This window comes from Xiphias gladius, chromosome 23, assembly GCF_016859285.1.
Source record: "Xiphias gladius isolate SHS-SW01 ecotype Sanya breed wild chromosome 23, ASM1685928v1, whole genome shotgun sequence".
Lineage (NCBI taxonomy): Eukaryota > Metazoa > Chordata > Actinopteri > Istiophoriformes > Xiphiidae > Xiphias > Xiphias gladius.
The window spans coordinates 14,931,082-14,946,004 of record NC_053422.1 but is presented as its reverse complement, the minus strand read 5'-3'; the positions used below and the strand labels follow the sequence as shown (position 1 = coordinate 14,946,004).

General features: G+C 40.5%; 2 protein-coding genes and 3 non-coding genes across 5 annotated transcripts; all 5 read right to left on the bottom strand.

Annotated features, from left to right (window-relative positions):
- Positions 1-1,449: 1,449 nt before the first annotated feature.
- Positions 1,450-5,579, bottom strand: smtnl1 (smoothelin-like 1). Its single transcript, XM_040120263.1, has 5 exons — positions 5,282-5,579; positions 3,188-3,834; positions 2,980-3,094; positions 2,671-2,822; positions 1,450-2,204 (listed from the first exon to the last, which is right to left on the bottom strand). Exons 1-5 carry the CDS (start codon positions 5,360-5,362, stop codon positions 1,820-1,822), a joined length of 1,380 nt encoding a protein of 459 aa, XP_039976197.1. The 5' UTR covers positions 5,363-5,579; the 3' UTR covers positions 1,450-1,819.
- A 2,432-nt stretch (positions 5,580-8,011) lies between these two features.
- Positions 8,012-8,083, bottom strand: trnaw-cca. Its single transcript has one exon. It is a non-coding gene; the product is annotated as a tRNA-Trp (tRNA).
- A 389-nt stretch (positions 8,084-8,472) lies between these two features.
- Positions 8,473-8,544, bottom strand: trnaw-cca. Its single transcript has one exon. It is a non-coding gene; the product is annotated as a tRNA-Trp (tRNA).
- A 1,104-nt stretch (positions 8,545-9,648) lies between these two features.
- Positions 9,649-9,720, bottom strand: trnaw-cca. Its single transcript has one exon. It is a non-coding gene; the product is annotated as a tRNA-Trp (tRNA).
- A 707-nt stretch (positions 9,721-10,427) lies between these two features.
- On the bottom strand, positions 10,428-12,159 carry LOC120785360 (CREB-regulated transcription coactivator 3-like). Its single transcript, XM_040120029.1, has 5 exons — positions 12,080-12,159; positions 11,943-11,998; positions 11,541-11,867; positions 10,590-11,209; positions 10,428-10,502 (listed from the first exon to the last, which is right to left on the bottom strand). Exons 1-5 carry the CDS (start codon positions 12,103-12,105, stop codon positions 10,491-10,493), a joined length of 1,041 nt encoding a protein of 346 aa, XP_039975963.1. The 5' UTR covers positions 12,106-12,159; the 3' UTR covers positions 10,428-10,490.
- Between the last annotated feature and the right edge of the window lie 2,764 nt (positions 12,160-14,923).

Below are 14,923 nucleotides of genomic sequence, written 5' to 3'. Positions count from 1 at the left end.
GGATCCAGATGATCACTAGCTACGCATCCTGATTGTCTGCCCTGGTCTTCTTATTATATGATTTACCTGATGTACCTCGTCTACCTTGTCTCGCAGCAGAATTTCATTTCCGTTCCTGCAAGTTTCCTATTATTTCGTCCTTATTTATATATATTTATATATTCTAAATAAATTAGATTGTTATTTCCACTGCTAATAATTTAAAGATTTCACACAAATAAATTTTTTTTAAAAATGATAACAATACATTTTAGTATTTATATTTATATACAAGATAATTTTATATATATACGTGTGTAATTTTAAAGAATGTAAAATATGGCAGATGTAGAGTCAGTCTCTATCTGTGATTGGCTGTTCCTCTTCTCAACCTGCATGTGATCCGTCCTCTGATCACCTGAGAGTTGCTCTTAAAAGTTACTGTAACACTTTGCTGTAAGTAAGAGAAGTCCCTTGATAAGTGTGTCTTGTCGCTTTCACTCAGCCTAGAACTTTGTGACTCTTCAGTTGGTACATTCGAGCATTCCTGCATGTGTTTTCTTTGAAGTTTGATAAATACAAGCCCAGATACTTAACTTTAAAGTAGCAGTACTACAGGGTACAAAAATACTCTCTTCCAAAAAATTAACTTCAGCAAAGGTTTGTATTATTGGCCCCTATGAATGTTGTACTGTTACTTTACTGGATTATTATCACCGATCTATCAATATGTAGCATCTTGCTGTTGTAGTTGGTTGAGGTGGAGCTATTTTGTAAACTTTTGTGTAGTTTGATCTATATAAATGCACCACATGTTATTTGCTCATCATTTGTTTTGTTTGTACAATCTTAAATTGTAAAGTAACTAGTAACTAAAGCTGTCAAATAAATGTAGTGGAGTAAAAAATACAATATTTTCCTCTGAATTGTAGAGAACTAGAAGTCTAAAGTAGTAAAGTAGTAGTAAATTACGAATACCTCTAACCTGTGTTTAAGTGCAGTACTTGAGTAAAAGTACTTAGTTACATTTCACCACTGGTTTTTCTTTATATTTAAAGACCTGCCAGTCAGTGGGTAGTATATCTGGTTATCAATTGGTATTAATTTATAACATATAATTTATATGTTAAAAATAAAACATACAACAACAATAGCTTTATTATTGATAGACTATAAAAGAGTAGTGGCCTCAACTGGCTCAAACAAAGTCATTTTCTATTTTCTTAAATTTGTCAAAAACTATTCAGGTAAAAAAAATCTCAAAGTCACAGAAAATCACAACCTCATAAGTTAGATTTTTCACATACTTTCACTGTATTATACGTCTATATAAAGTGTAATACGATGTGAGTACTATAAAATACTTTTGCCTATCTGGCAAAAAAGACAAGCCATTGCCATAGTGAATGCCCCATCTATCATATTGTTGTCATAATTCATTCGTCTTGGCTGAGCATCATGTGTCCCTTCAACAGAAGAATTTTATTGTTGCACAATAAAACTTTATACTTCACAGGTGCATTAATTAAATTCTGATTTTATCCAAGTACACAACAAATAGAATAATTACATTTTCTACCTCATGTGCTCAAAAACAAATAACATGGCAGTCGATTTAAAAAAAAAAAAAAAAAAAAAACATACTTCATAATACACTTTCAAACATACAGCTATCTGTAACATCACATTGCCAGTATTTGAGTTGAGAGTCGACCTGATGTGCCTCTTTACTCTGAGAGTAGTCAGCCCAATATCAAACTAAGACTTACTCATTCTAGTACCGCAACCATCAACAATCTCTTCTGTCTTTTCAGTCTGTCTGTGTGATGTCGGTATTTTTCTAGGACTCTGCCTCGACCAACACTTCTCCACCTTCCTCCATCTTGCAACTCTTTGATGCATCTTCCTCTTCACCAGCTCCCTCTGGCTCAGCACCTTCTCCCTCTTTCTCCTCTTGGCTATCCATCGTGCCGGTCCCAGGAGACTGTCCCCCCCCCTTCTCCGTCGACACCTCTCCTGCTGCATCCTCTCCTTTATCTTTCTCTTCTCCCTCATTACCAGGCTTCTCTTTCTGCTCCTTTTCTTTTTCCTTTCTCTCTTTTTCTATTTTGGACAGGCTGTGGCAGAGGGATTGGACATATGTGAAGACGCACATGGGGTCCGGGTTGTCACCCATCATGATCATGTCCGACACTTCCAGCAGAGGGTAGCAGTCAGCCAGGGACCTGAGAGGACGAGCGGAGAAAGTCAGCCAGAGGAAAGGAGAGACTTGAGGCAAGACAAAACAGCAGCAGTGGAAAGTAACTAAGTACATTTACTCAACTCCTTTACTCAAGTACAATTTTGAGGTACTTGTACTTTACTTGAGTAATTGTATTTTTTGCTGCTTGATACTTTGGTTAAAGTTTTCATTGATGCAATAATACACCTGATAAAGCTAATAGACATTCTTGGTTCCCCATATGCTTAGTGCTTTGCTTATTCCTGTCCTTACAGTCACAGTTTTTCTTTGCTTTTGCAGAAACCCTTTATTTTATTATGTGTTGTGTGCCACCAGTAAACTAACTGTTTTATTGTGTTTATTGTATATGCGCTTACATACACTTGCTGGCAAACAAGCTGTTCAGATCTGACCTGAACTGAACTGAACTGCCGGAAGAAATTAAGGAGGAAGAATTAAGTAATCCATACTCTGCAGTTTGGAAGGCCAGAGTAAAGTTTTTCTCCCTCTCCTCTGGACTGAGGGAGCTGTAGTTGAAAGCGTCTGGAAAGAAACGATGGATCAGAGCACAGAACGCCATCCCATCGCACCAGGACGATGAGAAGTTTTCAATGTTGACGCCCTAAAAGATCAAGGGACAAGAACGGGATAGACCAAAAAAAAGCACATCTCCACCCAGTTATTTTTATTTCGTACATTCTCTGGTCTCAAACCTAGAGAACAATTCTGAAAATTAGCTGAATCTAACACATTGGGTGAAGATCCTGCGTTGAACTGACCTCATAGTTTCGAGTTTTGTTGCAACACCAGTGAAGTATCTTCTGTTTGATTGAAGCTCCTGTGGCCACAGCTGCAGATGACCTCTGAATTTTGAAGTTGCGGGGTATCGGTGTCCTAAAAATGTTGCACAGTTTCTAGTTAAACCCCTATTGGACCAATATTTAGTGTCACTTTCTAAACTATTGGCAGTTCTGTACAATGACTTACTCTGGTGCACCTTGTTCAAACTTGGCAATAATGCTGTTTTTAGCAGATGCTCTAATAGAACGTGCAGAGGGTCTTGGTCGGGAGAGAGAAGAGGAGGGAGGACCACTCTTTCTTTTGGGCTTCCCTTGCTTTTCTGCCTCCTTTATCTTTCCTTTGTCTTTAATATCTACATCTGCTTCTTTGACTTGTTTTTTATTCTCTGCCCCCTTTGCTGCTTTTCCACTCACATCTTTCTCTTCTTCTTTTGCCTTTTCTCCTGTTTTACTCTTCTCTTCATCTTTGTTTTTGTCCTTTTCCTCCTCCCCATCTTTCCCAGTCTTGACCTCTTCCACCTGCCCTCCTTTCCCGTCTTCTCCCACCTCTCCATCCCCTTCATTTTCTCCATGTATCGGTTCAGGAGCCGTCACGTCAGTAGATGCTGTGTCTTTATCTTGTCCAGCCTCTTCAATGTCACATTCAACAGGCGTTGATGCAGTCTGGGGCTTGTCTGTATCTCCAGCATTGGCCTCCTCTCCTCCCCCCTGTTGTGGTGCTGTATCCTCCTTTCCCTCCTCCCCCACCTCCATTGCCCCCTGACCTTCTGCTGTCTCCCCCTCCGAAGGCTCTATCCCTGTGTCTTTATTCTCCTCCAGCCCTGGTTCATCTGCCTGGAGGAAAAGAAACATAAAATCGCTTTTGTTATGTATTTTGTGTCACTAGTTATCCATCTGTAAATACACAGTAATAGTATCAAAGCATGTGTGTGCATCTACACACATGTGCTATATATAGACATGGCACTCCATGTTAGTAATACACATCTAGATTTGTACATCTGCTGACAAATCTTAACTTGATGCGTCCTTTAGATTTTTCTATTTGTAATTGTAGATATTTATGACATACGATTAGTTTCATTTAATTAATTAGCAGAGTTTTAGCTAAGAGTTTTAGTGTCCATTAGCAATATGAACAATTTTTCTATCTGCCAAGAATCTTTGAAAATGTTTTAGCATTTTAGTTGTCAGAGATATTGACCAAATACTGAAGATGAATAATCTAAAATCATATTTAACATTATAAATTAAAGCACGGACATAAGTGGAGGCCTAATACATTGTGTCCTTATCCTGCTTCTGTCCTGCTCCAATTTCACTGCTGAGATAAATTTAAATTTCAGTTTAATATGTTTCAAAATTAAAAAGAAGATTAAATTAATCTGTAAATTAATTTGTTACAGTCTTGTTTGAATAATTAGGCACATGGCATCTGTTTGAATGGTAGCATTATGTAAGATGCTGGCCTACTAAAACTAGTACCGACACTTTTCTCTGGGGATATCATGGACCACGTAATGTGAGACCTGAAGCTCTGGTCTGGGATTTGCTGAGTATCTCACTTATTTAGATCCAGCAGAGAGGCTGAACTTTCAGATGTCAAAGGAGCTTTTTGCAGTCTTTAAACCTCGTCATAACCACACATTTATATTAAAAAAAAAAGTCAGCGTCATCAAACCAAAATCTATTAGGCTCTCTAAATTTATACATAATTTAAGTGTAATCTTAGGAAAGCCCTAATTTAACCAGAAGAAATAAAATGTCATTAGTCACATACTTTTCAATGACAGTCTTATTGAAATGTTTTAAACTGTAATGAACATTTTAGCGATTTCAGTGCTTATTTAAACACATTGTGACATGATACTTTATTTCAGAGTTGAATATAATTTAATCTTTTCCTTAAATCACCATTAAAATATCAGAATTAAACCCATTTGCCTAGTTTATTAATGACCTACAGCGGGAACGGTCACACCAGGTCAGACCTTGCAGTGGTGACTCATCAGGGGGAATAGGAAACTCCACAGGGTGTGTGCGTGTGTATGTACATTACTTTGCATAACTTGTGTGTCCGCGTGTGCGTGTCATTTTTCAGCCAGGAGTAAGAACAGGTGTAGCAGAGCATATGCAACCAAAACCATTGCTCCTGTGCTGCTGTCCTCACTCTAAACACAACACCTGCCATGGCCACAAATACTCTTACTGCCAATTCCTGGTAGGGAACATAACACCACTCATAATCTGCACTTTAATATTAACATGCAAAAACACACACCTGGTTGTTGTTGTTGGTGTCAGTCTGATTAGTTGTCTGTGTAGACTCAGATGTCTCCTGGCTGGGCGACTCTCCATCCATGATGTTCAGACAAGTTTCTTTATACAATGGATCAAAGGTCAAATTAGAGTTTTTTTTTTTTTTTAAACTAATACCCAAGGACTCTTAAATGATGCCTTCCTTCTTCCCTAGAAAGTTTTCAGGGAGTCGAAGGTGAATCCTCTTCACAGGAGTCCTGCTTAATGTCTCACTCTCTGCTTCTCACCACTCTGCTTTGCTTTCCTGTCCCGGTCTCCCTTTCCCTCACTCTCTGTCTGCACTGCCTTGTGTTTGTGATGTGTGTGTTGGTTTGTGGATATCCGCCTTTGCCCCCCTTCACCCGACACCCTCACCCTCTGCTTTGTGAGGACTACTACGCTTCTTTATCTGACCTTTTGAACAACACAGGGTCCCGAAATAGAGTCACAGTGACATAGGCGCGGTCCAGCGGGCCAGACAGCTGCGTCTGCTGTGGAAACCGTGGCTGTACACATACATATACACAAACACGTGGGTGCATGCATAAAGTCCATTAACATGCTTGTGCACATCATGCCTTTTCTCCCTTTTTGGTCTTGATATAAAAGGTTGATTTGGATGCAGTTTTGTAGCTGGTATGTTGGTATGAATGAGTGCAGGCCAATCGAATTTAAAGTAAGTAGTTCAACATTTTGGGAAATACACCTATTAGCTAGCCTCTAAATGCAGGGGAGCAACTAGCCTGGCTCTGTCCAAAGTGACTAAATCCGCCCACCAGCACCTGTAAAGCTCAGTAATCAGTAAATTATATCTAGTTCGTCTAACCCGTCTACTAGTCTATTTCTTGGGCGGGTGCAGTGACTTCGCCCCCAGTGTGTTAATTAGTGAGCATAGCAAGAAAGCAAATTTTTTTTCCCGAAATGTCTTACTATTCGTAATTTAAGCAAATAAAAGAGACTTTTTTATTCAGTGTGAATAAGAGTTGGGTCACACTTTACACACTCACAAACTCCAAGCGACCTTACATATACACTTTGTACTGGGCTTGCCCCAAATTTTGGGAGTCATTATTCACCACATTGTCCAAACTGCACCGAACAGGAATATAACCTAGTCAGTCTTCACTGCGTCAACTGAAAACGGCAGTAGGACATTTACTCAGCTCAGTATTGTTATGTTTGCATCTTATTCGCACAGAGGAGAAAATGGAAATCAATGACTTTAGCTTCACGTAATGCCTGGCTCTGTGATTTTTTTTTTTTTTTTTTTTTTTTTTGCAATTCCTGAACCTTTGCCTGATAAAATTTGGATTAAGAGGATCCTTATGTAAGCTCTGCTCCCACTGACAAACTATTATCTCCTTTTTTAAAGACCTTTCAAGACCAGTTTTTTTTTCACCTCAAAATCTAGCTTTCTGTGCCTGCTCAATTTTTTATTAATAGTGGATAAGTCTTTACTCTACTATAACCATGTGCATTGTGGACCAGGACTACAGGGGAAGGGGTTAATGCTAAAGTTTTAAATGTAAAAACATTGAAATGTAAATTTTCCATCACTTTGTTCTCATTTTCTTTTTCTCATTTGTATAAACCCCCCTCCACGATTATCAGGCTTTTCTAAAAATAGTTTTCTTCTCTGTCTCTTTATATCCTTCCACTTTACAAGTGTTAAAATGGTACATAGATCCAGTATGAAGTAGATACAAGAGTAGTCCAGTTTCTCAGCTTGCTTTCCCAGCTAAACACTGCATCTACTCATTCAACACAAAACAGATGGTTTCAAAAATAAATCTCTCTCTTTATTCCCACTCTTGTCTGTCATTACCTTCTCCTGCCCCCCACATCCTCTTCTCCTCCTCCTTTCTCTCTCAGTCTTGGGGGCCATAAATATGTCAATGCCTTCTTGTGTATCTCTCCCACTCCCTCCTGCTCATGGCCCAATCACCAAGGTGCAACTTTGCATCTGTTGAACTTTGTATGTTTGTTAAACCAGAGGACTTGATGTTGGTAAATGTGGAAAACAAAGGAGATGTTGAGAGATTTACATGTAGGCTCCTATTAAAAAATTGTGGTGGATGACAAAACAATGACAGTGTGTTTTTATGTGACTGAGTGTCTGTGTGTGTGTGTGTGTGTGTGTGTGTGTGTGTGTGTGTGTGTGTGTGTGTGTGTGTGTGTGTGTGTGTGTGTGTGTGTGTGTGTCCATGGGTGGAGTCAAATAATCACATGTTAAAGCTGCTATGTGATTGTTGTTATATTTCGGGAATCATCTCAGATTATTGTCTTTACATTGACTGAAGTGTGGGTTGTGGTGAACCACTCTTCCTGTTGTCTTCTACTTCTTGGGCTAGATGCATATGAGATGGATATAGATGGAATGAGGTAATTGTTTTTCTTTTTTTTTTTTTACTGTTTAACATACCAAAGCACATAGTTAGAAACTTGAACAACAAAGAGGAAGATGAAAATAAAAAGGATCAGCTCAGTTTGTTGTCAGTGTTCTTTATGAACCATTAATAATTAAGAAGTCATTATGCACAGTCTTGGCATGATTTAAACACACAAATGTCTGGTCTGGAGTGGTGGTAATGGTGTTTTAGAGCTATAATCTGATCCAAACATCAAGTGGACCTGCTGGAGCATGGGCTTTCATTTAAAGGCACGACAAGCTGCATAGTGAAAAGGGAGAGTTTAAAGAATCAACGAAGCTGTTTGACCCTGACGTGATTTGAACACGCAACCTTCTGATCTGGAGTCAGACGCGCTACCGTTGCGCCACAAGGTCTGGATGGAGAGAGGTACTTTGGTAGTTTCAGATCATGTCATACAAGCGCAAATGAGGTGGTTGCAGCAGCAGGATTCAACCCTGAGTCGAGATATACTGAAGAAGGCCCTGGCCCAAGACACTGTGTTCTTTGCGCTGAGGATATTTCCTCATTTGGTGTATTAATGATGATGGGCGGTATATTCTAACACACCGCCCTAAGGTTTACCGTAGATGATCAGTTTAGTTGAGATTTGGTGACTGCACATGCTAAAGGATATGATTTACATTGTGTTCATAACTATATAATAACTGAGTGATCTCTAGTGCCCTGTGAATAGGGGTATTTTGACCTCTAGAAAGAGACCACTGCCATTAACAGAGAAATGCTTCAAAAAAATTCAACTCTTTGACCTTGATGTGATTTGAACACACAACCTTCTGATCTGGAGTCAGACGCGCTACCGTTGCGCCACAAGGTCTCTGGCTACAAGGTGTAATGGCCCTTTAGACGGATAATGCATTTTGTTTAGGTCAACCAGCTTTAACACTGCACATCAGCCATATACACTGATGTGAATGGTTATCCCGTATGTAATAGTGTTTGTAACTTTGTATGTTTTCCTTACTTTATGGTTTTTTTTGTTTACCTGTCACTGGGTCTGATTTTGAACTCTTCACTTTCATTAATCTATTTCCCTTTTTAGCCTTGGAAAAATTTTCCTTTGAAAGCATTGGCAATTATAAAAGCAGTATACTTCATCTACCAACACAGTCTCTCAAAATAAGTCATAGAGTTACAACTGTCTGACCTAGACATGACTTGGACATGCTTCTGATATTGAGTCAGAGGCACCATCGTTGCACCACAAAGACAGATGCAAAATGCTGTAGTGGCACTTCAGCAAGATGCTGTACAAGTACAAAAGCTCTCACTGCAAAAGGACTCAAGTCCAAGCCCAGATACTGGAGTTTATTTGTGTTAATCAGGCTATACATTCTGATACATGATGAAAAATTAAAGTTTTCTAAAACGCCACTGGAGGGATGAAACATTTTTCTGCAAGATATTCCCTCACATTGGCCAAAAATCTCCCACAGATGTAAAAATAGGTGGAGATACAGTGACTACAAATGCCAGACAATAAATTTGCTTTATCTTCATTAAAGCACTCAGTGACCCCTTGTACCCTGTGGCTTGGAGCATTGTCATCCTGGAAGAAACCACACCTCTCAAAATATAGTTTCACCATACAACAAAGGTTATATTGCTGAAAAAAACTGATTTGCAGTGATGCTTCTTCCATCGGGCACAAAAGGCAGGAGGTTCAGCCACGAAGACTAATCAGTTCTCATCTGTTTCACTAGTAACCGCGATTGTCTATGTTGTTGCTCCAAAATCTCCCGTGTTCAGTTTAGCTGAGATCTGGGTGACTGCAGAGGCCATAGCCTATGATTCACATTACATTTGTAGTCACCTTGTACTCTGTGGTTGGGGTCATTGTCATTGTCAAGACCACTGTCGTCAGGACCGGAATGTTTAAATTGCTGCATAACAGTCAGAGTTACAGAAAGCGGTAGCTGTTTGACCCTGACGTGATTTGAACACGCATCCTTCTGATCTGGAGTCAGACGCGCTACCGTTGCGCCACAAGGTCTGTGGTGAGGAACTGCGATGGCTATTCAAGAATCTGAGTCAGTTAGGTCACCTTGGCATATGAAGATATTAATGGGAGCATGTGTGGTGTGGAAACTTTCCTTGCCAGTTCAAACAGAAAGCATCTATAAATCTGATCAGTCTTTCACAATCAGTTTAACAACCTGGTCTCAAAAGGAAGTCAGACTTTATGACCTGATCTGGAGTGAGACGCCACAAAAATTGCACTACCTGTGTGTAGTTTGGTAGCTAACCGTTCGTTTTGATTGGTAGTGTTTGAAGGCAGTAAGTCCCCCCCCCCAGAAAAAAAAAAAAAAAAAAAAAACCTAGCATTTCTGTAGTAATACACTAGTGACATGAATGCAAGAACCCCCCCAGTAGTCTAGAACATGTTACTTTAGTAGACAACCACCCAGCTATTTTGTCAGACAATGGAATCGCAAATGGAACTAGTTCCATTTGAAGGTGTTTCCCCAAACTATGGTTTAACAGCCCAAATGCTTATTTCCATAGGAGCTAGGAGGGTGAATTAAATTTTGAGTTGAGGCATATTGCAGTTGTATGTTAAACATGTGCATGTGTAAACGCTTAATCTCTCAGGCCAACACACTCAACTGGAAGATCAACAGTCCCAATACAAGATCATTTCCCATGCTGTAATGTCATTGTTCTCTTTAGGCTGTACATTCCAAGAATCTACACAAGACAAAGTATCATATAAGATCTTTATTTTGTTCAGAAACACTCGCTCATGCTGGAGGGATCCACAATTTAGTAGGCAACCTTAAAGACAAGAAAAAAGAAAAAAGTCAACATTAGTACAAATGTATTATACAACCAAGATAGTCGTTTCAAATTATGTCAACCTACCTTGCCTGGTCCATAGCCTCCTGCTTGGCTATAAGTTGGCTGTCTGAAGCTTCCATGGGAAGAACCATGTGGACCAGCTGCTGCGCCACCCTGTCTATAACCTGTGTTCACAGGAACCTGTGGATCCGCAAAGCTCTGAGGGGCTGCAAAGTCAGTGAAGGTCTCAATCTGCTGTGACGGGCCAATGCTATGGAGAGCATAGTCTTTCACATAGTGAGCATCTTGCCAGTGGTCTCTCCCCTGTTCGTAGCTGCTGCTGTAGTGACTGACTGTGCCTGGAGGATACTGGCCAGTCAAGAACATGTAGTCATAGTAAGGATAAACACCAAAGTGAGAATTTGGCTGAGGTACGCTGGTTAAGCCTTGTCTGGCAGACCCATGCATAGGAGGAGGTGGTGGCAGCGGGGGGAGGTAGCCTTGTTCCTCTGTCTCCATCTGGTAGTCACCATTCTCATAGGTTCCCTCAAAATGAGACAACTCCCCTGCCTGATACACTGGTCCAGGTGGTGGGAGAGGTGGACTCACATACTCAACTCTACTGGAGCTGACACCATGAGTGCCAGCAGGCATTTCCTCACCTCCAGAGAAGATACCGGGAGGTGGAACAGCCCAGCTGATGTCTGGGGGGGGAAGAAAAGTCCCATAAAGCCGTTTTATTCTTGACAATTTGTGCACAAAAGATCTCTGCAGCAAGATAAATTTAGAGGCTCCTGTTTGTTCCTGCACAACTATTAGTTTACATCACAAATCCATAGTGTCGCACAACTGCAACCTGATAAAAGTGACCCCCCCCCAAAAAATAAAAATCCAATACACTTAATGTTTGCTTTTATATGCAAAAATCAAAATACAGTAGTTAAAATAAATAATATTTTTCTGGAGGATGTACTATAGCTTAACTGCATACACTTTATAGCTTACTTTCCACATATTAAGCAATAGAGTTGCTACCTTGCAGGCCAGGTTGAAAAGCAGCTCCTGGTTGCGTTGAGCTGACAGGATTTGGCTTCATAGTACTGCCCCTGTATCCTGACACAGCAGGTCGGGAAGAACTAGGGCTAGTAGATGCTGCTAGCTCTCTCTGAACGGCAGGCTGAGAGAAGCTGGGCTCCTGCTGCAGCACAGGCTGATGAGATGGTGTGGACACATGTTTGGAGGGAGCGCTGTTAGGTATAACCACTCCAGGTGAAAGCTGGCTGGAGGGTACTCCCTGGTTAGAACCAAAACTAGGAGCAGCATTTGTGTAACTGCTGCCATAGGAAGCACTGGGATTAAAGCCTGGGCACAAGAGAAGAAGTTAGTCAGCAGCGAGTTCAACTGAAAGTGTTTTGCTACAGCGGGTGATAAGTTTACCTCTCTTAACAGGGAGGCAGCATAGGTCCACAATCAGCGAAGCCAAGAGGGAAGCCCTGAAACAGGTTTAAAATAAAACAAGCATCAACATGTTTCCCAACAACCAGACAGGCCACTAAAATGCCACAATGACTTACCCTAGGAAGAACCCTGCAGTCATCATGTTGAAGGCCAACACTTCAGAAAGAGGCAGACACGACGGGTTATAAATGTTGCCAGGCCCTGATCAGTCAACGCTTGACGAGCTAACAATGGACAGCTGCTGGTGAATGACTCTCAGTAGAGGCAGTTAGTCTAAACGAGGGTCAGGTGCAAGAGGCTGGTGGCGCCCCATCGTTATCTCAGTTAATGCTGATGCTGAATTCCAATTTCTTATATCTTTGCTATTCAGGCAGATTTCGGTCACTTTATAGACATCTTATGCAGTCTGATGAAGCCATTAATCCATTCAAATTTCCTAAAATTGTAATTTTTTTGGACTTTGACCAGAGATTCTGGATGATGTGACTCTTGGGGCACAGTACTGACTTTTATTGTTTGGCAATTTAAGTAACATTATCAAATTATGGAGAAATATTTAGTTCAAATCGTGGGCTGAGGAAAATGTCCTGATGAAACCATGCTCTCGTGGTAAATCTAGATGTGTGCCTGATATTGGCCGTCCGTTCACAGAGGTCTTAAATTCAGTTCTTATATACACAACATGAGTTAATGCCAATTTTGTGAGTTGTTCTGCACATTAACAAACACACTGGGCTACCTAAAATGAATTTTCCCAGTTTTCAATTAGAAAACATCATTCATCCGCCCATTAACAAATATAGTCTTCACCTGGAGGCCTCACCAATGTATCTGCTTGTTAGGCTTTGCCTGGTCTGAATAAAACCCAGACTGATTTTATCTATCTTATGCATTGTTTCTCATCCCATTATAACAAGGTTATTTTATGTAGAAACAGTTCTGAAATGAGTGGTAATCAGCTTTTTTTTCACCTTGTAGACCAATCTATAACTTGGGTACTGAAACAACAGTATAGAGAAGACCTTTGTATCAAAACTGGGTACTGCTATGAAACCCTGTAGGGCAGGGGTGGAAGAATTATTCACATCATTTACTTAAGTAAAAGTAGCGGTACTACAGTATAAATACAGTCCAGACCATAAGTACTACTACTAATAATGGCTATTACATTAAAGTGCTGAGTGAGAGCTTTAATTTGAGTAGGTTTACACAAATATTGAAACTGTGTGGGAGATATGGCCCTTTAAACACAGCGCCCGAATTTTAGGGGCTCAAAAGTAATTGGACAGATACACATGAAGTCGAACACAATCATCATATTTTGTGGGAAACCCTTTACAGTCAATGGCTGCCTGAAGTCTTCGACTCATAGACATCAGCAGACACTTTGTATCTTCTCTGGCGACGCTCTCCCAGAGCTTCATTGCAGCCACCTTCAGCTCTTGCTCGTTGTGGGGTCTCTGCCTTTAGTCTGGTCTTCACCAAGTGAAATGCTGCTCAGTTGGACTGAGATCAGGTGACTGACTCGGCCAGTCGAGGGTATTCCTCCTCTTCACCCTGAAAGGCTCTGTGGTTGCAATGGCCGTGCGTTTAGGATTGTTGTCCTGCTGAAGGATGAAATGTTGTCCGATGAGTTTTGATGCATTTGGCTGAATCCGAGCACAAATTGCTCCTGTATACCTCTGCATTCATCCTGTTGTTTTTGTCAGCAGTGAAATCATCAATGAATGCCAGTGTGCCAGTTCCACTTGCAGCCACACATGCCCGAGCAATAACAGAACCACCGCCATGTTTGAAAGTTGAGGCACTGGCTTTGGGTCATGAGCTATTCCTTTCTCCACAGTTTCCTCTTTCCATCACTTTGACAGAGGTTTCTTTCTGTGTGCTTTTGTGAACTGCAGCTGGGCCTTTCTGTTTTTGAGGTTTACCAGGGGTTTGCATCTTGTGGTGAATCCTCTGAGTTTATGGCCATGAAGTCGTCTTTTGATCGTTGACGAGGAAACATGTCTGCCTACATCCTGGAGAGCTTTCTTGACTTGCTGTGCAGCCATAAATGGGTTTTTCTTCACCATACAAATGATCTTCTGCTCACCCACAAGGCTTGGACTCCTCAGTCTATCAGATCGTTTGCCATTTTCTGGTTTTCCTGTGGCAAACCAACTACTTTTGATCTCTCTTTGAAAGATTATTTGCTTTTTTTGAGCCTTATTATTATCTTCTTCACTTGCATTGAACATGCTCTTCTCTCCTCATGCTGACAAACAACTCCACCTCAATCTAAACGACAACTCAAGCAATTCTGAGCCACATGTGAACTCTTTTGTGCATGAACTATACAACACACAGCTACATAAGAAACATTTAGTAGCCAAGTGTCCAATTACTCCAGAGCCGTTGTGATTTGAGCACCATGTGTTAAAACAGCTATATCTCCCACACAGTATTTTCCAAATTCGACGTAAACCTACTCAAATTAAAGCTGAGACTTTGCACTTTAGTGTAGTATGCATTACTCTATTTCAGACTGAATGTGCTTAAGCTCAGAGCCTGACCACCAAAAAATGTGTAACTGTATTTATAGTCTGGACTGTATGTCCCACTACAAATAGAAGCCCTACATTGAAAACTAAAAGTACACAAATGTTGGCAGCAAAGTATAAAAGTAGAAGTACTTATTATGCAGCATGGCCCCTTTTCAGTATTGTGTTCTGATTTTGGTCTATTGGTACAACTGAGGTTAACAGCATTTATGTTGTATTATCGAGGTGGCGTTCAAATGCACAGTTTCATATGCTACTGGGATGTTAACAACCATAGGAATCCATCATATTTAATCATATTTTACATTGCAATTTATATAGGCCTATTGAGCGTATTTATAACTTTAAAATCCCAATCCACAATGTAACTTGTAAGGAATAAAAAGTACAGTACCCCCCCCCCCCAAAAAAAAAAAAAGG